Source organism: Oryctolagus cuniculus, chromosome 3, assembly GCF_051225735.1.
Source record: "Oryctolagus cuniculus isolate XC-2025 breed Fujian yellow rabbit chromosome 3, ASM5122573v1, whole genome shotgun sequence".
In the NCBI taxonomy this organism is placed as follows: Eukaryota; Metazoa; Chordata; class Mammalia; order Lagomorpha; family Leporidae; genus Oryctolagus; species Oryctolagus cuniculus.
The window spans coordinates 43,562,111-43,588,596 of NC_142869.1; the positions used below are offsets into that span (position 1 = coordinate 43,562,111).

Consider the following 26,486-nt stretch of genomic DNA (forward strand, 5'->3'; position numbering starts at 1 on the left):
GCCCTTTAGCTCATTCTCAGGGGACTTCCTGGCTAAAATGCTTAGTAAACACTAGGGCCAGGGCAGAGATGACTCATTGGCAAATCCCATAGGCTCAACAAGCAACACCCCCAGCCCCCTTTCTCAGATGCTCTGAACAGCATTGGCTTTGTGGATCCTTTTCCCCTCACATCTTCATATTCATCAAAATTACCCACCTCCTCACTAAGGTAAGTTCCTACAGTAGGCAGCAATACAGAAAGAAACAAATACAGTGGCAAATCAACAAAATGTGGAATACCTTGTTTTTAGCTAATTCCTTTTCCATATTGGATTTCTCTTGTTTTGTTTCTTTTTCTGTTTTATTAACCTGCCCAAGGAGGGGAAAAAAAGCAAATGGGTCAATTTTACTGCAGCTGACAGTACAACCACACATCCTGCAAGTCAATGAATACCTACACTGCAGACAGCACATCCTCTCAGAAAAGGGGCCAGTGAGGGAATCTTGGAGGCAGAGCAGACTTCACAAATAGCTCTGAAATTAGAAAGACGTCTGCACGTCAGACTCTGCTGGTCCCTTCCTAATTAGGAGATAGGGCTGTTCTCCTTTAACCTCTGTCCCACTCCTCCAAGGGAAGTAATTTTTTAAAATCTGACCCCTTAACTAACAAGAGGATGTAAGAATTATTCTTTGACATTCATTAATGCTCTGTTAGGGTAAACTGTACTGTCTGGCACAGATCACCTCACATGCTAAAAGGCACAGATAAAGCCACTTAGAGATTTAATAAACAACTCAGGAAAACCACATCTGGGTTTTACTTCTGTTTTTGTCTTTTGAACTGAAGAGTACAGTTTTTTTTTTTTTTTTAAAGATTTATTTTATTTATTTGAAAGACAGAGTTACAGAGAGGTAGAGACAGAGAGAGAGGTCCTCCATCCGCTGGTTCACTCCCCAGATGGCTGCAATGGCCAGAGCTGTGCAGATCCAAAGCCAGGATCCAGGAGCTTCCTCTGGATTCCCGATGTGGGTGCAGGGGCCCAAGGACCCGGGCCATCCTAAACTACTTTCCAAGCCCACAGCAGAGAGCTGGATCAGAAGTGGAGCAGCCGGGCCTCGAACCAGCACCCATATGAGATGCCGGCGCCCCAGTCCAGGGCGTTAACCCGATGCGCTGCAGCTCAGGCCCCAAGAGTACAATTTTAAAGCAACATCATCACACCAGAACTAGGGGATAGTATAAATCTATTTCTACCTACCTCTCTCTGAAATCTTTCTTTCTCTTCTAGCAGAGACTTTTTTTCTTGTATGGATACTTCCAATTCACCTTGCAACCTTGCAATGGTTGATTCCAGAAGCTCTTTTTGCAAAGCTGTCCTATTCTCTGCATCCCGTGCTTTCTGTATACACTGGTTATGCTCAAGGATCAAATGGTCCCTGCAGGTAGAAAAGAAGAAGACAGGAGAGCTAAACAAGATTTTTACTGTAACAAAGAATGGTAAACATTCTTACAGCACATACCTTTTACATGAGAGCAGATACCAGAGTTTTCTAACAAAACTAGTTCCTTGAGGGCAGAGTCTTTATTTTACTTTTGTGGTCAGCCCAGCAAATGTGGACTTAAACATTTTCTTTAAAGATAAAAAATACAAATGAAAGAAGAAGAAAATACACTTAAGAAGTTGCTCATTATTTACTTACAGATGTTCTTGGAGTTGGGTTTTCTCATTCTCTACAGTCTGTAGTTCATTGGTGATAGTCGCATGCGCTGCATCCAGTATTAGATTTTGTTCTTGAAATGTCTGCGTCATCATTTTCTGCCCTACCTGAATGTTAGGAGTAACATTAAGAGCTTGAGATGACAGAAAGTTATTTCAAAATGTGACAGGGTAACTGATCAAAGACACTAAATTAATTTACAAAACACAAGTTTTACATACATAAAGAATACTTCTTTTTACAAATAATTTGTTTTAATGGCCAGCTTTCCCTTTGTCCTACCCAGGATGCATTATTTACCCAGTATGCTAGAGTATTTGTGAAACTTCAAACACAAACAAACTTTTAAGGACAAAATACATTAAGAATGCTTTGGTATTTTTAAATTTTAGTATGGCATTTTAAAGTAAAATATAAATGTAAAGAGAAAAGTTCTCTTCATCTCAATCTCTCCCTTCAAAAAAATAATGTTTAATAGTTTGATGTGAACTCTTTTAAGAATATCTTAAATTGTATTCAGATACTATCACTGCTTTGCAAAATTTATTTACTCTGGCTCCCAGTTTTGGAATTAAAATAACATTAAAATTTTTTTTTCTAAGATTTATTTATCTGAAAGCCAAAATGACAAAGGGAGAGATAGGTATCTTCTATCTGTTGACTCATTCCCCAAGGAACTGCAACAGCCAGGGCTGGATCAGGCTGAAGCCAGGAGCCTAGAACTCAGTCTTCCAAGTGCATGCAGGGACCCAAGTACTTGGGCCATCACCTGCTGCCTTCCCAGTTGCATCTGCAGGAAGTTGGATCACTAGTCAAGACTTGCAATGAACTGCCGTCCAGTATGGATGCAGGTATCCCAAGCAGCAGCTTATCCTGCTGTACCACAACACATGTCCCCAAATGTAACATTTTAATACCTATTCCCCTAACTATAATTCCAAACATAACATTTTAATACATATTTCTAACTATAATTCAGAAAGATTTTACAAACAGAGTAAATATGAACAATTACTTTAGTAACATATTCAAACACTTCTGTTTTAACAATATTTGCAAACTTTTACAACTCAGTTGGTAAAATGTATTACGTATCAAAATTTTGAAATGTTTGAAACAGTGTTACATGTTATATTATTCAATCCACTAAATTATAAAACTATGAAAGCAGGGATTTTTGTCTTTTCACTGCTATAAATTCTTTTTTTTCTTTAAGATTTATTTATTTACTTGAAAGTCAGAGTTATACAGAGAGAAAGAGAGGGAAAGAGGGAGAGAGAAAGGTCTTCCATCCACTGGTTCACTCCCCAATTGGCTGCGATGGCCAGAGCTGTGCTGATCTGAAGCCAGGAGCCAGGAGCTTCTTCCAGGTCTCCCATGTGGGTGCAGCCTTGGGCCATCTTCTACTGCTTTCCTAGGCTGTAGCAGAGAGCTGGATCGGAAGTGGAGCAGCTGGGACTCGAACCAGCGCCCATGTGGGATGCCAGCATGGCAGATGGCGGCTTTACCCACTACACCACAGTGCTGGCCCCTTCACTGCTATAATTCTAACTAGATTTACCATTATACTGGCACAGAGTAAACACTAAATATTACTGAATTAATGAAAAATATTTATTGAATAATTACTATATGTAAAACATGGTTAGCAGTATGGGAAATAACAAAGATATATAATGTCCTTACTTCTAGGAAGCTCAAAATCTAACTCAGGCAATAAATCACGCACACAAATTCTCTAGTAGAGAATGTAGAATAGGGAGCCAGCATAATCTAATGATTAAAAACACTGATTCTATGGGGCCGGCGCTGTGGTATAGTAGGTTAAAGCCCTGGCCTGAAGCGCTGGCATCCCATATGGGTGCCGGTTTGAGTCCCGGTTTCTCCATTTTCTATCCAGCTCTCTGCCCCTGCACCCACGTGGGAGACCCGGAAGAAGCTCCTGGCTTCAGATTGGCGCAGCTCCAGCCATTGCGGCCATCTGGGATGTGAACCAGTGGATGGAAGACCTCTCTCTCTGTCTCTCCCTCTGTAACTCTTTGAAAAAATAAAATAAATCTGGAAAAAAAAAAAAAAAAAAACCACCACTGATTCTGGAGTCAGAGTTAGTTTTTAATCTAGTTTTCCTCCTAACTAGTTGGGTGACTTTGGGCAAGTTAATTGATTTCAATAAACCTCATTTTTCTTTAAAAAATTTATTTATTTGAAAGGCAAAGTGATGGGGGGCAGGAAGGGGAGGAGACAGAGGGAGAGATTGACTTATTATTTTCATCCATTGGTTCACTCCCCAGGGGCCACAACAGACAGGTCTGGGCCAGGCTGAAGCTAAGAGCGAAGACCTACATTCTGGTCTCCCACATGGGTGGCAGGGCCCCAAACACCTGGACCATCTACTGCTGCCTTCTCAGGCACATTACCAGGAAGCTGAATGGGAAGCAGAGCAGCAGGGACTAGAATTAGCATTTTTATATGGGATGCTAGTGTCCCAAAATAGTGGCTTACCCAGCTGTGCCACCATGCTGGCCATGGCCCCAACCTCGATTCTCTTATTTATGAAATGAGGGTATGTTATGTTAATAGCTGCTACAACTAAAACAGGTAATATATGTAAAGTTCTTAATACAGTGCTAGGTATATGCTAAAAGGAAAACACAAGAGCTATTATTATATTAGTCCGAATGGTATCTGGAGAATAAAAGATGAAAGGGAAAATTCATCCATCTTTCAGTGGAATGATCAAGCTTAGTGATAAAAATGAGTCTTACCAAATAAACAGTTCTTCAAATAGTTGAGATTAAGACATCCTCAACATACAGAATGGCTTAAGGATAATGTGATAGTGCATTATGTTTGGGGGAAAAGGTAAGTATTTTGGGATTCATCATAAATGTTCTTCATAATTCTATCAATATTTTATTTTTCTGAAGTAATTTCATTTGAGAAGAAACCTTTAAAAAGCATTAAATGTAAGACCAAATCACTCCTCTGATGAAAACTGAAAGCCATTCATCAAAATTTAAATAATCTAATAAACTTTTTGAAATTGATTGCTAAAATAGTCTTTTTAACCAACAGAAGTTTACTAGCACAAGGAGCTGGTGCTGTGTTGCAGCAGGGGTTAAGCCGCTGCTTGTGACACCTTCATTGCATACTGGAGTCCAGTTCAAGTCCTGGCTGTTCCAATGCCAATCCAGTTTCCTGCTAACGGTCCTGGGAAGACAGCAGAACATAGTCTAACTACTTGGGCTACTGCTACTCATGTGGGAGACCAGGATGGAGTTCCCGGTTCCTGGTCCAGATCTGGCTGTTACGGCCATTTGGAGAGTAAAGTAGCAAATGGAAGAGCTCTTAGTATATCCCTGCCCTCTTTCTTTGGCTCTGCCTTTCAAATAAATAGACAAACATATAGTTAGATAATAGGTCAATCTTTAAAGATTGCTAGTGTTAGATGCATACCTGCAGAATGGCTTGATGGTCAGCGATGATTCTGGCATTTTCCATACTAACAGTCTGAAGCATGTTGTTCAGCTCTGAACATTTTCTAGTCAATTGGTCATTCAAAACCTAAGACAATGTACAGAGCAGATCACAGGTCTCTCCAGTACAAAACTTTGACTTATGTATCATTATTTTTAATGATATTTTAATTATTTGCAATCTCACTATACATATATAAGTCTAATTTATTTAACCTGTCTCTAATGGATAACTCATTAATTTATACTAATGGATAACTCATTAATTTATAAAAACTTTCAAATATTTAGTTAATACCTAAACAATTCTAAATTATTTAGAGAAAGTTTTAGATTTGGTGAAGCAACTGAGCCATTTGTTGTTTTACTGATTTCTTCCTTACAGTTTTGTCAGAATAAGATATCAGCAGAATGCAGTTTATAATACAGGTGCTAAGCCAATATTATAGAAATCCATTCCCATAATTAGATGATGAAATTTCAAAACTATTTAGATGGTAATACAAAATATCTAAGACTCTTTACCAATAACTATAGTATTCATAAAAGCAAAAAATAGGTGAATTTTTCCATCAAAAACTAGTCTTTCAGAATAAACAAAATCTTTAGTGCTACAGAACTATGATACATGTAGTCAGTTAATAATTTTCTTGTCTCTGATATTTTGAAGCTTGCATTGTAAAAAATATTTATCTCAGTTATTTTTGCAAGATAGGTTTGGCAAGTATCTTACGTTTTAATGAACAAGCTCTCCAAGGACAAACAACTCTGAAGGAGCAATAGGATAAGAACACAAAACAACACAGGAAAATAGATGAAGGAGTAAGTTTCCTAAGTAATATGTATAGTATACAACAGTTAAGAAGACATTCAGGGGCATGTGAAATCCTAACCAGATGTACAAATTATTCAAGAAATACATGGCCGGCGCCGCAGCTCACTAGGCTAATCCTCCGCCTAGCGGCGCCGGCACACCGGGTTCTAGTCCCGGTTGGGGCGCTGGATTCTGTCCTGGTTGCCCCTCTTCCAGGCCAGCTCTCTGCTGTGGCCAGGGAGTGCAGTGGAGGATGGCCCAGGTGCTTGGGCCCTGCACCCCATGGGAGACCAGGAAAAGCACCTGGCTCCTGGCTCCTGCCATCGGATCAGCGCGGTGCGCCAGCCGCAGCGCGCCAGCCGTGGCGGCCATTGGAGGGTGAACCAACGGCAAAGGAAGACCTTTCTCTCTGTCTCTCTCTCTCACTGTCCACTCTGCCTGCCAAAAAAAAAAAAAAAAAAAAAAAAAAAAAAAAACATGGAAGAAAGAGGAGACACCTTGCCCCCATAAAAACAAAATACTAATTCTTTTAAAGGCTAATTCTTGAGCTTAAACTCCACCTCTATTACTTCACTGTGGTATTAAAGGCAACTTCCTTGCCTTTAACATGTGAATAGTGAATAACTACTTCTACTTCACAGTGTTATTGTGAGAATTACAATTTGTTAGTAATGTAAGTGTTCAAAATTGTGCCTGGAATGTGGGATGTGTTCATTAAAATTCTTTCTTTTAATTTTTTTAAAACTTTTATTTAATAAATATAAATTTCCAAAGTGCAACTTCTGGATTATAGTGGCTTTCCACACCCCATAACCTTCCTCCCACTCGTAACCATCCCATCTCCTGCTCCCTCTCCCATTCCATTCTTCATCAAGATTCATTTTCAATTATCTTTGTATACAGAAGATCAATTTAATATATACTAAGTAAAGATTTCAACAGTTTGCACCCACAAAGACACATAAAGTATAGAGTACTGTTTGGGTAGTAGTTTAACTGTTAATTTGCATAGTACAATACATTAAGGACAGAGGTCCTACCTGGGGAGCAGATGCACAGTGAATCCCCCGTTGTTGATTTAACAATTGACACTCTTATTTATGATGTCAGTAATCACCGAGGCTCTTGTCATGAGATGCCAAGGCTATGGAAGCCTCTTGAGTTCACCAACTCTGATCTTGTTTAGACAAGATCATATTCAAAGTGGAAGTTCTTTCTCTTCCCTTCATAGAAAGGTACCTCCTTCTTTGATGCCCTGATCTTCCTGCTGGGATCTCACTCAGAGATCTTTCATTTAGATCATTTTTTTTTTTTTTTTAGCCAGTGTCTTGGCTTTCCACGCCTGAGAAACTCTCAAGGGCTTTTTAGCCAGCTCTGAATGCCTCAAGGGCTGATTCTGAGGCCAGAGCATTATTTAGGGCATTTGACATTCTATGAGTCTGCTTGTATCCTGCTTTCCATGTAGGATCAATCACTCCTTTTTTAATTCTATCAATTATTATTTGCAGACACTGGTTTTATTTATGTAATCCCTCTGACACTTAATCCTATCTTTTTGATCAGTTATGAACGTAAACTGATCACTTTAACAAGTAAAATGGCATTGGTACATGCCACTTTGATGGGACTGAATTGGAATCCCCTGGCACATTTCTAACTCTGCCATTAGGGGTAAGTCCAAGTGAGCATGTGCCGAACTGTACATCTCTTCCCTCTCTTATTCCCATTCATATTTAATGGGGATCACTTTTCAGTTAAATTTAAATGCCTAAGAATAACTGTGAGTTCAACCAATGAGTTCAACCAATGACATTAAGTAGAACAACAACAAAAAACACTAAAAGGAATAAAATAGTAAGTTGCTCCTCGACAGTCAGGACAAGGGCTGGTCCAGTCATTGTTTCTCATAGTGTCCATTTCACTTCAACAGGTTTCCTTTTAGGTGCTTGGTTAGTTGTCACTGATCACGGAGAACATATGATATTTGTCCCTTTGGGACTGGCTTATTTCACTCAGCATGATGTTTTTCTGCATTGATTTTGTATCTTGCTACTTTGCCAAACTCTTCTCTGAGTTCCAATAGTCTCTTAGTAGAGTTCTTTGGATCCCCTAAATAAAGAATCATATCATCTGCAAAGAGGGATAGTTTGACTTCTTCCCTCCAAATTTATATCCATTTAATTTCTTTTTCTTGCCTAATGGCTCTGGCTAAAACTTCCAGTACTATATTGAATAGCAGTGGTGAGAGTGGGCATCCCTGTCTGGTACCAGATCTCAGTGGAAATGCTTCCAACTTTTCCCCATTCAATAGGATGCTGGCCGTGGGTTTTTGATTGTATTAAGGAATGTTCCTTCTATACCCAGTTTGCTTAGAGTTTTCAACATGAAAGGGTGTTATATTTTGTCAAATGCTTTCTCTGCATCTATTGAGATAATCATATGGTTTTTCTTCTGCAGTCTGTTAATGTGGTGTATCACATTGATTTGCGAACACTGAACCATCCCTACATACCCATACCAGGGATAAATCCAACTTGGTCTGGGTGGATGATCTTTCTGATGTGTTGTTGCATTCTATTGGCCAGAATTTTATTGAGGATTTTTGCATCTATGTTCATCAGGGATCTTGATCTATAATTTTCTTTCAATGCTGCATCTTTTTCAGGTTCAAGAATCTGGCTTCATAGAAAGAACTTGGGAGGATTCCCTCTTTTTCGATTGTTCTGAATAGTTTGAGAAGAATTGCAGTTAGTTCTTCTTTAAATATCTGGTAGAATTCAGCAGTGAATCCATCTGGTACTGGGCTTTTCTTTGTTGGGAGGGCCTTTATTACTGTTTCAATTTCTGTCTCAGTTATGGGTCTGTTTAGGTTTTCTATGTCTTCATGGTTCAATTTAGGTAGATTGCATGTGTCCAGGAATCTATCCATTTCTGACAGATTTCCCTGTTTGTTGGCATATTATTCTTTGTAGTAATTTCTGATGACTCTTTATTTCTATTGTGTATGTTGTTACATCCCTTTTTTCATCTCTGATTTTATTGATTTGGGTCTTCTCTTTACTTTTTTTAGTTAGTTGGGCCAATGGTGTGTCAATTTTATTTTTTCAAAAACCAGCTCTTCGTTTTGCTAATCTTTGTAATTTTTTGATTCAATTATGTTGATTTCTTCTCTGATTTGAATTATTTCTCTTCTCCTACTAGTTTTGGGTCTGGTTTGTTGCGGTTTTTCTAGATCCTTGAGATGCATTGAAAGCTCATTTATTTGGTGCCTTTCCAATTTCTTGATGTAGGAACCTATTGCTATAAACTTTCCTCTTAACACTGCTTTTGCTGTATCCCATAAGTTTTGGTATATTGTGCTGTTATCCTCATTTCCTTCCAGAAAGTTTTTGATTTCTCTTTTGATTTCTTCTATGACCTACTGTTCATTAAGGAGCATGTTGTTCAGTCTCCATGTGTTTGCATATGCTCTAGGGATTCCTGAGTTGCTAATTTCCAGATTTATTCCATGGTGGTCTGAGAATACTCATGGTATGATTTTGATTCTTTTAAATTTGCTGAGACTTGCTTTATGGCCTAGTATGTGGTCAATCCTAGAGTAGGTTCCATGCACTGCTGAGAAGAATGTGTATTCTTTAAGTGTAGGATGGAAAGTTCTGTAGGTATCTGTTAGATCCATTTGGGCTATAGTGTCGATTAAATCTGCTGTTTCCTTGTTGATCTTCTGTCTGGTTGATCTGTCTATTGCTGAAAGTGGAGTATTGAAGTCCCCCAAAATTATTGTATTGTAGTCTAAGTCTCCGTTTAAGTTCCTTAACATATCTTTTAAATAAGCCGGTGCCCTGTAATTAGGTGCACATACATTTATAATAGTTACATCTTCCTGTTGAATTGAACCCTTAATCATTATATAGTGCCCCTCTGTCTCTCTCAACTATTTTTGTGTTACAGTTCATTTTGTCTGATATTAAGATGTCTACACCAGCTCTTTTTTGGTTTCTGTTGGCAGGGATTATCTTTTTCCAACCTTTCACTTTCAGTCTGCATGCATCTTTGTGGGAAAGATGTGTTTCTCGTAAGCAGCAAATAGAGGGGTTTTGTTTTTTAATCCATTCAGCCAGTGTGTGTCTTTTAATTGGAGAGTTCAGGCCATTTACATTCAATGTGACTATTGATAAGTACTGACTTTGCCCTGCCATTTTCCCAAAGATATTTCTAATGTATGCTTTGAACTTCCTGTGATCTCTTACTGAGAGATTTTCTTTGCCTTCTTTTGTATTGTTGACCACGTTTCTGTGTTTCTGTGCATAACACATCTTTAAGCATCTTTTGCAGGGCTGGACGAGTGGCGACAAATTCTTTCAATTTCTTTTTGCTATGAAAGGTCTTTATTTCACCTTCATTCACAAATGACAGCTTTGCAGGATATAATATTCTGGGTTGGCAGTTTTTTTCTCTTAACACCTGGGGTATATCTCACCATTCCCTCATAGCCTGTAGGGTTTCTGATGAGAAGTCTGCTGTGAGTCTAATTGGAGATCCTCTGAGAGTAATCTGGCATTTCTCTCTTGCACATTTTAGAATCCTTTCTTTATGTTTCACTGTGGTGAGTTTGATTACAATGTGTCGTGGTGAGGATCTCTTTTGGTCATGTTTATTGGGGCTTCTATGTGCTTCCTGTGCTTGGATGTCTTTTTCCTTCTCCAAACCCGAGAAGTTCTCTGCTAGTATCTCACTAAAAAGGCCTTCTAATCCTTTCTCCCTCTACATGCCTTCAGGAACTCCTAGAACCCGAATGTTGGTTTTTTTTAAATAGTATCCTATAAATTCCCAACAATATTTTTTTAGATTTCTAATTTCTTCTTCTTTTCTTTGGTTTGACTGTATACTTTCCTGTGCTCTGTCTTCTAAGTCTGATATTCTCTCATCTTCTTCACTGATGTGTTTTTAATGCTCTCAAATGTGTTTTTCATTTGTTCTATTTAATTCTTCATTTTATTTTGATTTCTCTTCAATATCTTCATTTCATGTTCTACTAAATTCCTCATCTCATTTTTATTCCTCCTTAAGATTTCATTTCATGAGAGAGATTTTCTGTCTTGTCCTGTATGGATTTCTGTATATCATGTATTTGTTTTTTTTTGTTTTTTTTTTTTTTTGTTGTTGTTGTTTTTTTTTTTTTTGACAGGCAGAGTGGACAGTGAGAGAGAGAGACAGAGAGAAAGGTCTTCCTTTGCCGTTGGTTCACCCTCCAATGGCCGCCACTGTCGGCGCGCTGCGGCCGGCGCACCGCGCTGATCTGATGGCAGGAGCCAGGAGCCAGGTGCTTTTCCTGGTCTCCCATGGGGTGCAGGGCCCAAGCACCTGGGCCATCCTCCACTGCACTCCCTGGCCACAGCAGAGGGCTGGCCTGGAAGAGGGGCAACCGGGACAGAATCCGGCGCCCCAACCGGGACTAGAACCCGGTGTGCCTAGGAGGATTAGCCTAGTGAGCCGCGGCACTGGCATGTATTTGTTTTTGATAACTTCTAAATGTTCTTGTCATAAATTCTTTGAATTCCCTATCTTGCATTTCTTCTATCTCATCATCTTCATAATCTTGTATTGGAGTGTCATATTCATTTGGGAATGTCATGATGTCTTCCTTGTTCTTGTTTCCTTGGTTTTTAGGTTTGTTGTTTGGCATTGTGGAGATATTCTTTGGTTTTTTCTTCTTTTTTTCATTGTATGGCTTTTCTTGTTATACTATGACTCTAGATTAAGTGGACTGTCTGCTTTTGGTGAATTTCTAGAGGCTTGTGGTTGGTGTGGCTGGAAATCTCTGTTCAGTTCTTCAGGTTTAAGGTGACACACCCAGGTTTGGCATGGTAAAATCTTCTCTCTTTTTTTCAAAAGGGAAGTAATTCCACTCAGCTGAGCTCTTCTCCTCAATGGCATCCAGCGCCTGAGCACTAGCCCCAGTGGGTATAATATTCATCAGCACTGTCCCAAGTATCATACAAAGGATCTGTGCAGTCCTCAGTGTAAGCTCAGATTCCCTGCAATGTCTCTCACCAAGTAGCCAAGGTTGCCGGAGTTTATGGCGTCTCCAACAGAGATTATTCACTTCTCAGCCACACCATGAGTTCTCCACACACCCTCAGTTGTTTTTTTTTTTTTTTTTTTTTCACAGTCCCAGTTCATAAGCTGCACACATCCACTAGGTCTTAGTCTCCTGTTATTACTTCCCACCAAAGTCAGGTTTTTTTGCTTGGTTGAGGGTAGGCGCAGCCCCGAGCTGGCGCAGCTGTTATGTATGTCCAAGTGGCACCTGCTCTATTTTCTTGCTTGCTTTTCTAAGTTGTGTGGAGAGACAGAATTGTGTCCATACCATCACTTTAATTTTTTTCTCTCCTCTAGTTAGGCTGGTGTACTTTCCCCCATGGGGATTCAAGCCTCATTTTCTCTAGGCTCTTCCTGCTGCTTTTCCACCAGTGTCTCGGGCTACCGCAGATTCGCCCCACCTCTCTTTACAGCGCTGGTGCAGAGCCTCTCAGCAGCTGGGATCCTGAGCCATGGACGCCCATGCCCTCCACATAGGTCCACCAAGTCCCTCTAATTATGGAAGAGCTTCCTCTGCCGTTTTTTTCCCTAATTCTTCCTTGAGACTACACTATCTTCAGTTTTATTAATCTGTCTTCTCCCAGACTATCAGTAAGCTCCCTCCCTATTCCACCATCTTGGCTCCTTCTCCATTAAAATTCTTAACTACTATTAGTATAGAAAGAGTGATAGTAATTAGTTTGTAAAAGTACACACATTTTGCACTTTAGTAAAAAGTTATGATTCTAATGTTGATGCAATAAAAATTGTACCAATAAAGTTACATTAGATGATAAACACCACTTCATTGAAACCACCATCCCACAGAAAATGTTTATATCTAACTTCAAAATCCAGCAAGTGTTTATTAGGCACCAAATTGTGCTATTTGCAATGAAGATAAAGTAAAGGACCCTTGCTATTGAATTGCATGTAAGTTCACTGGCAGAGGGCCAAAAGGTATATATTTAACGAGTAAGTTAGAAAGGAAACAAAGGCAAAGTATAAACTAGTGTATGCTTTATAAAATAGTGTACCAGGTAAACTTAGGTGACATAGGAAGTGAAGAATAAAATAAGAAATAAAGTTAATTCAATAATGCTTCTTAGCTGAAGTAAATCTTATGGAAAAAATAACACTGGATGATAGAGATGGTATAAATTTATATAATCAGGACTTAACATGATTCTTTAATTGAACAAAATTAGAATCTAAAAATTAATGAGAAAGATTTACCTGTGCTTTTTCTGATTCTTCATGAAGAGCTGTGATTTCGGACCTCAAAGTTGCATTTTCTTCATGTTCTTTGTCTAAAGACATCTGCATATTCTATAGGGGGAAAAGAGATTTATTCCCTATTTCAAATGTGTGTATGCATAAAAATACTTTTTCTATAGTTTGGCCAGTACCAGCTGAAGTTCCAATGATATACAAGTATCTTCTGAAGATTTTTTAAGAAAGTCTTAGTATCTTTAATTTTCCAATTTGTCTTTATTTCTAAATTACTTACCAAAATTGTTTCTTTAAAACAATTATGAAGTATCTCTATACACCTATTAGAATGGCCAAAATCCAAAAAAAAAAATAACACCAATTGTTGGCAAGGATGTGCAACAACAGGAATTCTCATCCACTGCTGGTGGAAATGCAAAATGGTGCAGTCACTTTGGAAGACATTTTTGTGATTTATTAGAAAACTGAATATATTCTTTCCATACAATCCAGTAACCATATCCCTTGTTATTTACTCCAAATAGATGAAAACTTAATGTCCACATAAAATCCTGCACACAGATATTTATAGTTGCTATATTCATAATTGCCAAAATTTAGAAGAAGTCAGGATGTCCTTATGTGGATTAGTGGATAAACTGAAGTGGTACATTCAGATTATTTCAAAATTATTTAAAAAAGGAATGAGCTATCAAGTGATGAAAAGACATGGAAGAAAAATATTATTAAGTGAAAGAAGCTAGTCTGAAGAAGCTACATACATGATTCCAACTATATGATATTGGAAAGAGCAAATCTATGGAGGCAACAAAAAGATCAGTGACTGCAATGCACTGGGGGCTAACAGGGCTAGGGGAGGAGAGATGAATAAACAGAACACAGAGGAGTTTTAGGGTAGGGAAACTACTCAGTATGACATGAAAATAGCAGATACAGGTCATTATACATTTGCCCAAATCCATAGAATGTACAACACCAAAACTGATCCCTAAGGTAAACTATGGTGATATTAATGTCAATGTAGATTTATCAGTTTAATAATGTTCCACTTTAGTGGAGGATGCTCATAATGGGGGAGGATATTGTACATATAGGGAAGAGTGTACACAGGACATCTTTGTATCTTCTGTTCAATATTTCTGTGAACCTAAAACCAAATAAAGTTTTTTGTTTGATTGTTTTTGTTTTTTTAAGAATCTATTTATTGGGCTGGCCCTGTGGCTCACTAGGCTAATCCTCCGCCTGTGGCACCAGTACTCCAGGTTCCAGTCCCGGTTGGGGCGCCGGTTCTGCCTCATTGCTCCTCTTTCAGTCCAGCTCTCTGCTGTGGCCCAGGAAGGCAGTGGAGGATGGCCCAAGTGCTTGGGCCCTGTACCCGCATAGGAGACCAGGAGGAAGCACCTGGCTCCTGGCTTCGGATTGGCGCAGCACGCTGGCCATAGCGGCCATTTGGGGGGTGAGCCAACGGAAGGAAGACCTCTCTGTCTCTAACTATGTCAAAAAAAATCTGTTTATTACATCTAGTTTTAGAATGGGATTCCAACTAGTAAGATTTTGTCTATAATCATACCCTAAATTTTTATGTAGTACCCTTGCATCAAGTAAGGGTATTTTCTAAGGTTAAATATTTGTTGTCTTCTATTACATACATATTTTTTCCTATTAGAAGTTAGATCATGTGATTTCAAAGGAAAACATTCAAGGATCTTTTAAAGTTCTAAGTGAAGATAATATTTTCATCAAGAAGTTCCTAGAGGTGGAACAGAAGAAAGCACCTTTCTTTGCTTTGTGAGGGAAAAAAGCTAGTTCTCATTGAGTTGAGAGAAAGGTGATAGAAATCTGAGTTGCTGATTGGGGGTTGGGCTTCTTATCCCAAGGATTCCTTAGTATAGTGGGGCAGGACAAAGTATCAATCCTCTCCTTCAGAGAGAACCACTTATCTACTTTACAGCAGATGCATCTCAAGAAATATAAATATTATATATCAGAGACCGTATTCAGAAACATTATTCCAAATGGAATCTACACATAAAGAGATTTAGACATGTAATAAAATATAAAAGGTTTTTATTCTTTTTAAAAATTATGGGGGCTGGCACTTGGCATACTGGGTAAAGCTGCTGTCTGCAGTGCCAGCATCCCATATGGGCACTGGTTCAAGTCCTGGCTGCTCCACTTCCAATCCAGCTCTCTGCTATGCCCTTGGAAAGCAGTATAAGATGGCTCAAGTCCTTGGGCCCCTGCCCCACATGGGAGACCCAGAAGAAGCTCCTGGCTTCAGATCGGCACAGCTCTGGCTGTTGCAGCCAATTGGCGAGTGAACTAGCAGATGGAAGACCTCTCTCTCTGCCTCCCTTCTCTATGTAACTTTCAAATAAATAAATAAATCTTAAAAAAATAAAAATTGGCCAGCTCAACGGCTCACTAGGTTAATCCTCTGCCTGCAGCGCCAGCACCCCAAGGTTCTAGTCCCAGTTGGGGTGCTGGTTCTGTCCCGGTTGCTTCTCTTCCACTCCAGCTCTCTGCTGTGGCCCGAGAGTGCAGTGGAGGATGGCCCAGGTCCTTGGGCTCTGCACCCGCACGGGAGACCAGGAGGAAGCACCTGGCTCCTGGCTTTGGATCAGCGCAGTGCACGGCCGCAACACGCTGGCCATAGCAGCCACTTGTGGGGGTGAACCAACGGAAAAAGGAAGACCTTTCTCTTCGTCTAACTCTGCCTGTCAAAAAAATACAAATAAAAATAAAAATTATGGTAAAATACACAAGTGTTCTTCAAAACATTCATGGAAAATGTATATTTTAAGAAAACTGTATGGTTTTCTTTTTTTTTTTTTATCACATATCGCATTCTATTCAACCCTTCCCTTAAGAGGCAGGCATTCATGCTTTCTTTTTTTATTTTTAATTTTTATTTTTTTTTCTTTGACATACAGAGTTAGACAGAGAGAGAGAGACAGAGAGAAATGTCTTCCTTCTGTTGGTTCACCCCCCAAATGGTGATTACGGCTGGCAGGCTGCGCTAATGTGAAGGCACGAGCCAGGTGCTTCCTCCTGGTCTCCCATGCGGGTGCAGGGCCCAGGCACTTGGGCCATCCTCCACTGCCTTCCCGGGCCACAGCAGAGAGCTGGACTGGAAGAGGAGCAACCAGGACAGAATCCGGCGCCCCAACTGGGACTAGAACCTGAGGTGCCGGCATCGCAGGTGGAGTATTAGCCAAATGAGCCACGGCGCCGGCCCATGGTTTTCAACTATGTATAAAAATAAATTATTTTAAAAATATATTTATCATGAACTTTCAGCAATATCATATGTAACATAAAGCTGATCATTCTAATCATTTCTAAGTATACAGTTTAGTGGTATTAAATATATTCACACTATGTGGAACCGCCACCATGACTGATGGAACAAGGAAATAAGCCTCAGTCATTTTGATGTAAGCAAGCAGATGGAATAAAATTGATTAGGTTTGTGAGTTGGAAGACCACGCCTTCACCACGCCCCTGTGTGACCTCATGCCCCTACCTGGCCACACCTCTGCACCCACTGGCCAATCAGACTAATTAACAACTCCCCTTTGAAAGTGGATTAAAAGCCTGGGACACAGAGGGTCCGCCCCTCCCTCCCTCCCTTGCTTTGGCCTTTTGCCCAGGGGCTTGCTGTGGCCCTGGGCCACCTGTCCTCTGCTTCCTGGCCTAGATGCTCCTCTACATGGCTGTTTCCTGGTACTTGGTATGAACCCAGATTTACCTCTGTCCTATGGATATAGGGCCCTCACTCTCCTATGTATCTTTCCATTGAATAAAGCTTAAAATGTACCATGCTGCCAGTATCCAGAATTCTTCTCTGAATATTAGGCAAGAACCCACACAGGCTTATTAATATTGGGAATTTATTAATAAGCACACATGGTATCGTATGGCACCCCATATTCCGATTTCATACGGCACCCCAGATGGAACTTTTGGGGGGCCAAATTCTCTTTTTAAACTTTCATTTAATAAATATAAATTTCCAAAGTACAGCTTTTGGATTACAGTGGCTTTTTCCCCCCATAACCTCCCTCCCTCCTGCAACCATCTTATCTCTCACTCCCTTTTCCATCCCATTCTTCAAGATTCATTTTCAATTATCTTTATATACAGAAGATCAACTTAGTATATACTAAGTAAAGATTTCAACAGTTTGCACCCACACAGATACACAAAGTATAAAGTACTGTTTGAGTAGTAGTTTTACCGTTAATTTGCATAGTACAACACTTTATGAACAGAGATCCTACATGGGGAGTAGCTGCACAGCTGATCCCCGTTGTTTACAATTGACACTCTTATTTATGATGTTAGTAATCACTCGAGGCTCTTGTCATGAGCTGCCAAGGCTATGGAAGCCTCTTGAGTTCACCAACTCCGATCTTGTTTAGACAAGACCATATTCAAAGTGGAAGTTCTCTCTCCTCCCTTCAGAGAAAGGTACCTTCTTCTTTGATAGGGGGCCAAATTCTGATATCATATTTTAGGAGGCCAATCTCGATATCAATTTTAGGTTTCTTGTTACCCCTGCCTTCTTTCAAGAGATCTGTTCTGTCTCACACACTGTATTCTTCCCCAGGTTTAGAAGCCAGTAGGCCAAACCTGAAGAACCAGTATGGAGAAGCTCATCTCCACCTACTGCCCTCCCACCTCCATCCCTAGCCCACCTAGGATATTTTAGCTGCTAGGGTGAGGCCTCTGCCACATGTTCGGTCTATGAGCATGATGGCAATTGGTCGACCTCTGTGGATTTATTTTCTCACAATAAATTCAGTCTGGCTGCGAATTCGTATTCTGTCTCCTCTCTGTTCTACACTTCTTTTCCTAATATTTTGGAGCCTCATGTGAGGAGGCACCAATCTGCACTCTTTTCCTAACAATCACTACCATCAGAAAGCATTTTGATTTCTTATATTCATTTTAAAGTTTAATTTATAAAAATTAATTTGAAATATGCAAATAAATAAGGTTATTTCTGTCAATTCACCTTTTTCAAACTATAATAACCTGCATAAAATCATTTCTTAGTTCTTAATAGCCAGTATTACCCTGAATAACTCATTTAAGCAAAATTTTTTTCAAGTAAATTTTTAGGAAAATCAGTGCTATAAATCAAGAACAAGGAAATATAGCTTAGTAAAGAAAGTCTACCTCTGTACTTCACAACCTGGAAACTTACCTTATTTTCTTCGACCAACTTCGAAATGAGATCATCTCTAGAAACTAAAAACAAAAAGACCACATAACTATGATAATAATAAATAATTTACTACATTGAAATCATAGATATTTTTTCCCAAGAAAGCTTAACTTTTTTTTTAAGTCTATTTGTAGCAATAAGGAGGACTCAAGTATTCCTATCATATTTTACAGACTGGAATTAAGTTGTGGAATTATCAAGAAACTCGGTCTGCAGTCCATGCAATGGTCAATGATATCACATTTAACTCAAGATTTAGCTGATGATTCTTTGAGGGACTTTTCACCATGGAGAGACATGACCAAGCATTTCTGTTGTTGTTGTTAGATTGTGCTAACAAAGAAAGGTTCAGTAAAGGCAGGGAGGTTAGCTTAGTGGTTGTTGCAGAAACTGATGTGTAAAACAATGGAGGGCTGACTTTTCATCAGAATCGACAATGGGGATGCAGGGAAAATGGAATTTGAAACATGAAAGAGGACTGTCAGGACTTAGTGGCTTATGGTGGGATAAAAGCAACAAGTGAATCAAGGAGAATGCAGACAGATATCAGGGTAGATTCTTCAAATAGAGGAGGAAAGCGGGGCAAAGAACAGGTTTAGGGGATGGAATAAGTGAGAATGTATGAAGTACTTAAGTTTCTTGTGTGTTTTGATTTATCTACAGGGCAACCAAATAAAAATTACAAAACAAATGAAGCTCACATTTTATACAAGATAGAAAAACCATACTTACTTACTGAACACTTAAATCTACAACTTGTTGAACTCTAGTTTAAAATATGTGAAGGGTCAAAAAGACAAAGTAGATGATCTATTTTAACAGTTCTACTAATCAAAGTGAGGATCACAAGGGAGTATTTTCATCACTTGGGAGAACATTGTAATCACTTTAAATAATGAATAGCATACAACTGTTTATTGTAAGTTTAATAAACAATTACATGTTTTAATTTATTGAAGCAAATATTCAAAAGCATTTTTATTAATCTAGCTAGAATAACTATATCTTAAATAAAATTGCATGGTATAGAACTTATAATTCAATTTTAGGCAATAATTGGTATTCCAATTCCTTTTCCTATTTCTAGTTTGAATTAGCTGTTTTAATCTTCACTTTTAATGGTCTTCCATGTATTATTCACAAAATTTAAAAACTTGCACTAATCAAATGAGAAAGTAACATAAAATACTCAATCTGAGGGTCAAATAATACAAAAAGATGTGTGTTTTAGTCCTATAATATTTGCTGTGGCTCCTTAGGTACAATTTCCCTATTGAGTACACATCTTTCTATTTATCTATAGAATAGGAAAATTCTTTTATCTTTCAGACAAGGATGTTGTAAGGTTCAAATGGGAGAGTGTGGAAACACCATAAAATGGAATGTCTTTTTTCAGGCATGTGCAAAAATAGGAAATTATTTTGGAGGCATTGTTAACAAGAAAGGCACTTAGTAATTCACTATTCACCAACTATAAAACAAAGACTACAGTATCTTCTGCCAAAAGCAGGAAATCAAAACATTGAATAGATGTTAGAATAGAATGCAGTGAATAGAATACTCTTTATTTTATTTTTTCTTTTTAATTTTTATTTCTCTTTTGGTATTCCCTGATCCCACAGTCACAGAACAGAGGAAGCAACTAGAAAAAAACACACTGGGCATGGAATTGGAAGATCAGGGTTGGGATCCACTTCACCAGTTTTTCCTTTTGTAACTCTGGGAAGTATGGATAACTGTATTACATGAAAGCTCTACATCACCCATGGAGTGCTAATCATGTGAGCACCATATGATATAACTCTCTGTAATCTCTGTAGTTGAGATTGTGTGAAAACTGCTTTACAATGACATGTTAACAAGTAGTAATATGATAATGGGCTGATGGGTTGATCAAAACACAACTTGGAGCAGCTTGAGACCAAGTCCAGGTTTTCCATTTTCTAGATTTGCCATTTTGAGGACTCATCTATATAATGAGGAGATTAACCTTAAGTTATCTTGAAGATAGCCTTATAACCATCTATTTCTACAAATATAAACTATACAATAGATTGATAACCTGAAGAGTGAATAGTCTGACATGATGAACTTACAGAAACAACAGTTAGCTGTGGGGAGCAACTCAGACTAGACTAAGTTACTGGAATTAAGACTTATTCTATGCATCTGCTCTCCCACAATATGGCGCTGGGAGAGGAGTAAACAACTTCTACACAGCTGCCTCCAGTTCGACCAATAACCTGCAGGAGCTGATCCTGCTCCTGATTGGAGGAGAGCAGCGTACTCGGCGTGTGGGTAGCAGAGTTGGGATTGGTGGAAGAGGACTATAAAGGAGGAGAGAGACAACATGCACCAGGAACATCCAGATAACATCTGAGCAGCCCCCGAGAGAGCCGGCCGGTGGTGTGCCGCTCCCCCGCGGAAGTGGGGAAAGTGGCAGGGGGAGTTGCCCTTCCGCAGAGGTGGAAGGTTCGGCAGCCAACCCGGGAAGAACCAGCAGCAAACCCGGGAAGGGCCGAGCAGACAAAAGAACAGTGCAGGGTCCTGTGTCGTTCCTCCATGACTGGGGGAGCGACAGTTAGCAAGGATTATTAGTCTTATTAATAGCTGTATTAATTTCATCCAATATTCATTACAGATTTCCAGAAACCAAATGTTCCCAAATCTACAAACAAATAAATCAGGGGAAAAAAAGAATAGTTTCCAATTAGAGCACCAAATTCTATTTCATTACCAAATTCCTTTTTGTCTCAGTGCTACAGGTAAAGGAAATCAGCATTTTTTTTGCACTTTTTTTTTTTTTTTTAAATTCAGGACTGGGAAATAACACTGACAACTTCAAGCGTTTGAGATCTTAAGAGGTTTTTATGCACATCATCTCAAAAAGCTATAAAAGTGTAATTTCTAGCATCTTTTTTCATACTTAGATCAAACTTGAGCTGTGAAGTAGCAGTCTCCAACTGTCCTTTCTTTTGTTGCTCCTGTACCAGGAGTTCTTGGGTGCTCTGTATAGAACCACGAAGGGCAATACAGTTTTGCTGCAAAATGTGCACCTGAAATTGTATAAGAAAAATTCATTTTCTGTAAGATAAAGATTCTAATAAACTACCTTTTACAACATGCATAAGGCAGAATTTTCAGTTTTAATATCACTGAGGGGAACAGAGAAGGAAACGTAACATTTAATATATCAACACAATCTAATGTTTACAGTAATGCTAATAGAACTTATGTGCACTCTCCAACTTAACAATCACTAATCAGAACTGGCTACTGAACACTTGAAATGCAGCCAGAGTGCAAAACAGAATCTCAAATTTTAACTAATTTAAGTTTAAATAGCCGTATGTGTCTCATGGCTACCATACTGGCAGTATATGATACTATACTATAAGTGATAGTAATAAAGGATCATTTGCAAATTCCATTAAGTCGAATCCTTTTTATATTTCAGTTGTTAATGACAATCATTAGTTAAAATAGAAAAATTATGTAATCCAATTATAGGTATTAAAATATAAAAATATTGATTTATGTGGGTCTTTCAAATAACACCTATAATGAAAGCAAAAATATTGTGTAAAATAATGATGATCAATAACAGTATACATATTCCTGATTATCTTACTTATTGATATTCCTTATTTCAAATCTTTATTTTCTTTATATGTATAGCACAAAACCAAGGCAATATCTTCAAAAATCAATGCCTACTGCAGAGATTATATAGTACAGGATAGGGGTAGGGAAGTTTTTTTCGGCCAAGGTCTATTTGGATATTAATAACATAATTTACAGGTCACACACAACAATCAACTTAAAAATTAGCCTGCTATAGATTTATTGAATTTCAAGTCCTGCCTGTGGTTGCCTTGGCAGGGCTTTTGTGATCACTGGGCTGGATGTTCCCCATCCCTGGGGAAAATTATGCTAGAAGCAAAGAGTTTACTTTTATAAAGTCTGAAGAAAATGAACCTCTCTGGCCCTAAGCTCCCTCATTTATAAATTGAGTTTTGGATTAAATGACATTAGAGTCCTTTCTATTTTGCACAAATTCTAAAAAAACTGAAGTAATAATTTTAAGTGGTTATCATAAAATAACAAATAACTTAATCCATAGGAAATAAGCAAAATTCTAAATCTTTAGAAAACGTATGTTTTTCCTTTGGGGGTTAATTTGCCTCATAGAAATAACGACAGGAAATCTTTCTACCTGTTTCCGTTCCACCTCCACAGTTGATCCCATTTCTTGTATTTTGAGGAGCATGGCTGATCCAGATTTCTCAAGAGATTCTCTGATGTGCTTCTCCTGAGCCAGTTGTCTCCTTAGCTATAGAGCAACACTGTGATCAGGCAAAATCAGCTAAATATCATACTAGCTTAACAAAGATCACAACACCCTAGCAAGTTTACCAAAACATGATTCTGCTTCTCTCTGATGGACAACCTTTTAAGAAATGTAGTCAAATTTGTTGCCCTCAAGTCTGTTCTCCAAACTGGGTGTGAGGACCCATCAGTAAGCTGCAAGCAGCACTTAGAAAAAGGAAAGGATAGAATAGAATTCAAAGAAAACAACTGCAATTGGAAGGTTACATATTGCTTCATGAAATGTTTATGTATATGGACTTGTGATTGGCATCTGAAGTTTGGGTGAGGAAATCTGAGCCCTTAACTTGTAGGATCAAATGCTTTTCTCCAGGTAGACAATAACAGAATTGAGTTAGAAGACACCTCACTGGTGTCTGATGCAGAATCTCTACACATCTGTGTCAGAAGTGTCATGTTAAACTGTATGTAAGAAAAAGGAAGACACACTTAGTTTTTGTTTCCTATTTATGAGGTACATTGATATTACTACTGTAAATAAAAGACTATAAAATGAATCAGATGAAGATATAAAGGTTGGGATTTTTTCTTTATGAAGCAAAGAGTTCCAATACAACTTACATAAATTATACTGAAAATAATTCTATTCCTTTTATGACATGATAGCAAACAGAAATTCTGTTTTTAAACCCCAGTGAAGGGGCTGGTGCTATGGTACCAGTGGGTTAAAGCCCTGATCTGCAGCACCAGCTTCTCAAATGGGCGCTAGTTCAAGTTCCAGCTGCTCCACTTCTAATCCAGCTCTCTGCTTTGTCCTGGGAAAGTAGCAGATGATGTCCCAAGTGCTTGGGCCCCTGCATCCAGGTCGAAGATCCAGAAGAAGCTCCTGGCCTCTGGCTTCAGATCAGCTTAGCTCTGGCCATTGTGGTCATCTGGGGAGTGAACTAGCAGATGGAAGTCCTCTCTCTCTGGCTCTACCTCTCTCTCTGTAGCTCTTTCAAATAAATAAAACAAATCTTAAAAAAAAAACAGTGAAGATGACAGAGTATACCTTGTAACTATGTTCTAAATTGTACACATATTTTACATGTTCTATTGATGAAAATTTATATAATTTTATAATTTTTAAGTGTTTTTGAAATTAAAAAAGATTAAAAATGTGTTAGGGGGCCGGTGCCGTGGCGCAGGTTAATCCTCTACCTGTTCTAGTCCTGGCTGCCCCTCTTCCAGTCCAGCTCTCTACTATGGCCTGGAAAAGCAGTAGAAATGGCCCAAGTGCTTGGGCCCCTGCACCCACATGGGAGACCAGGAAGAAGCTCCTGGCTCCGGATCAGCACAGCTCCCGCCATTGTAGCCATCTGTGGAGTGAACCAGCACAAAGAAGACCTTTTCTCTGTCTTTCCCTCTCACTTTAACTCTATCTCTCAAATAAATAAAATCTTTAAAAAAATGTGTTAGAATGAAATTGCTACAAGATAGCTCAATTTGGAAATACTGATTTTCTTAATCATATTCCTGATATTGGACATATAAGTGCTTAGCAATTTTCACTATTCTGAATATTGTTTCACCCAATATGTCTGTCAATCTTTCATCACATTTCTGATTACTTTCTTAGGATAAAGGAGGAAGGGAGATATCATTATATTCTTAGAACTGTATCTATAAACTATACTCAATCTGTTCTCTTTGTATTAATATCACATTAATATGAGAATTGATGAGTATCCTGTTGTAGTAATTATCATGCATTTGCTATGTCCCTGAGAATCTAATGTATTAATAAATTCCTTAAGAGGCTAGCGCCGCGGCTCACTAGGCTAATCCTCTGCCTGCAGCACCGGCACACCGGGTTCTAGTCCCGGTCAGGGCGCCAGATTCTGTCCCGGTTGCTCTTCTTCCAGGCCAGCTCTCTGCTGTGGCCAGGGAGTGCAGTGGAGGATGGCCCAAGTCCTTGGGCCCTGCACCCACATGAGAGACCAGGAGGAAGCACCTAGCTCCTGGCTTCGAATCTGCGCAGTGCACCGGCCTTAATGGCCATTTTGGGGGGTGAACCAACAGAAGGAAGATCTTTCTTTCTGTCTAACTCCGCCTGTCAAAATAAATAAATAAATACCTTAAGAAACAAAGCTCTCACTCTCTCCCTCTGTAACTCTAACTTTCAAAATAAGTAAATCAATCTTTAAGAAAAGGGGGGTGGCTAGCATTGTGGCATAGCAGGTAAAGCAGCCACCTGCGATACTGGCATCCTCTGTGGGCACCAGTTTGAGTCCTGGCTGCTTGACTTCCAACTCACTTTCCTGCTAATGGCCTGAGAAAAGTAGTGGAAGATGGCCCAAGTGTTTGGCTCCTACCATCTATATGGAAGATTCACATGAAGTTCCTGGCTACCAGCCTCAGTCTGGCTGACTGCTGGCCATTGCCATCTGTGGACTGATTCAGCAGATGGAGGATCACTCTATGTCTCTTCCCCTCTCTAACTCTTTCAAAGTAAGTTAAAAAATTAAAAAGAAAATATGAGTTTTAAACATCCATAATATAATATCATGTATTTAACACTTGACACTTAGGCTAAATAATGGTTACAGTCAAGGAGCTATTTTTCTCAAATAAGAAGATAAACAAAAAAGAAATGTTTCCTGAGCAAAATACATTAATGAAATTACTCAAAATTTCACCTTTTAAAAATTCCAGATACAAATTATATCAGCCAGGGGTTGACTTAATTCTAAGGGTCCCCATGATGATAACCCACATGCTGTATATAAAAGACTAAGTAACAGGCACATATTATATAGGATATTTCAAAAAGTTTATGGAAAAATGAAATTTAAAATGTTTATTTTGGCATACACAAAACAATTTGTAATCTATTCACAGTTTTTTCCTAATACATGTTCTCTACTATTTTACTTTAAAGATTTATTTATTTGAAAGGCAGAGTTAGAGAGAGGCAGAGGCAGAGAAAGTGAGCGAGCGAGCAAGTCTTCCATCTGCTGGTTCACCATCCAGATGACTACAATGGCTGGAGCTGCTGCCAATCTGAAGCCAGGAGCTAGGAGCTTCCTCTTGGTCTCCCACGCAGGTACAGGGACCCAAGGACTTGGGCCATCTTCTGCTTCCCAGGCCATAGCAGAGAGCTAGATCAGAAGTGGAACAGCTGGGACTCAAACTTGCACCCACATGGGATTGCCGGCACTGCAGGCAGAGGCTTTATCAGCTATGCCACAGCACTGGCCCCTCCATGATTTTTTAATGAGCATTTATATGTATTGCTTTCAAATTCTTTTGCACCAAAATAAACTTATATTTTAATTCTAGTTTTCACAGAATTTTAAAGGACCCTCACAGCTAAGTATCCAATAAAAATGAACTTTGAAATACGGTTTGAGAAGCTGGCACTGTGGCATAGTGGGTAAAGCTACTGCCTACAGTGCCGGCATCCCATATGGGTACCGGTTTGAGTCTTGGCTGCTCCACTTCCAATTCAACTCTTTGCTATGGCCTGAGAAAGCAGTAGAAGATGGCCCAGGGCCTTGGGCCCCCTGTGCCCGTGTGGGAGACCTGGAAGAAACTCCTGGTTCCTGGCTTCGGATTGGTGAAGCTCTGGCCATTGCAGCC

General features: G+C 39.1%; 1 protein-coding gene across 1 annotated transcript in view; it reads right to left on the minus strand.

The window, feature by feature from the left end:
* Positions 1 to 26,486, minus strand: part of CCDC150 (coiled-coil domain containing 150) — a 108,943-nt gene that overhangs the window by 50,512 nt on the left and 31,945 nt on the right. The window contains exons 6-13 of the mRNA XM_017342998.4: positions 22,753 to 22,869; positions 21,463 to 21,592; positions 18,516 to 18,559; positions 13,307 to 13,399; positions 5,156 to 5,263; positions 1,682 to 1,806; positions 1,240 to 1,417; positions 281 to 349 (exon numbers count right to left, since the gene is read on the minus strand). Of these exons, the coding sequence (XP_017198487.2) occupies positions 281 to 349; positions 1,240 to 1,417; positions 1,682 to 1,806; positions 5,156 to 5,263; positions 13,307 to 13,399; positions 18,516 to 18,559; positions 21,463 to 21,592; positions 22,753 to 22,869 (864 nt within the window). The remainder of the gene's footprint in view (positions 1 to 280; positions 350 to 1,239; positions 1,418 to 1,681; positions 1,807 to 5,155; positions 5,264 to 13,306; positions 13,400 to 18,515; positions 18,560 to 21,462; positions 21,593 to 22,752; positions 22,870 to 26,486) is intronic.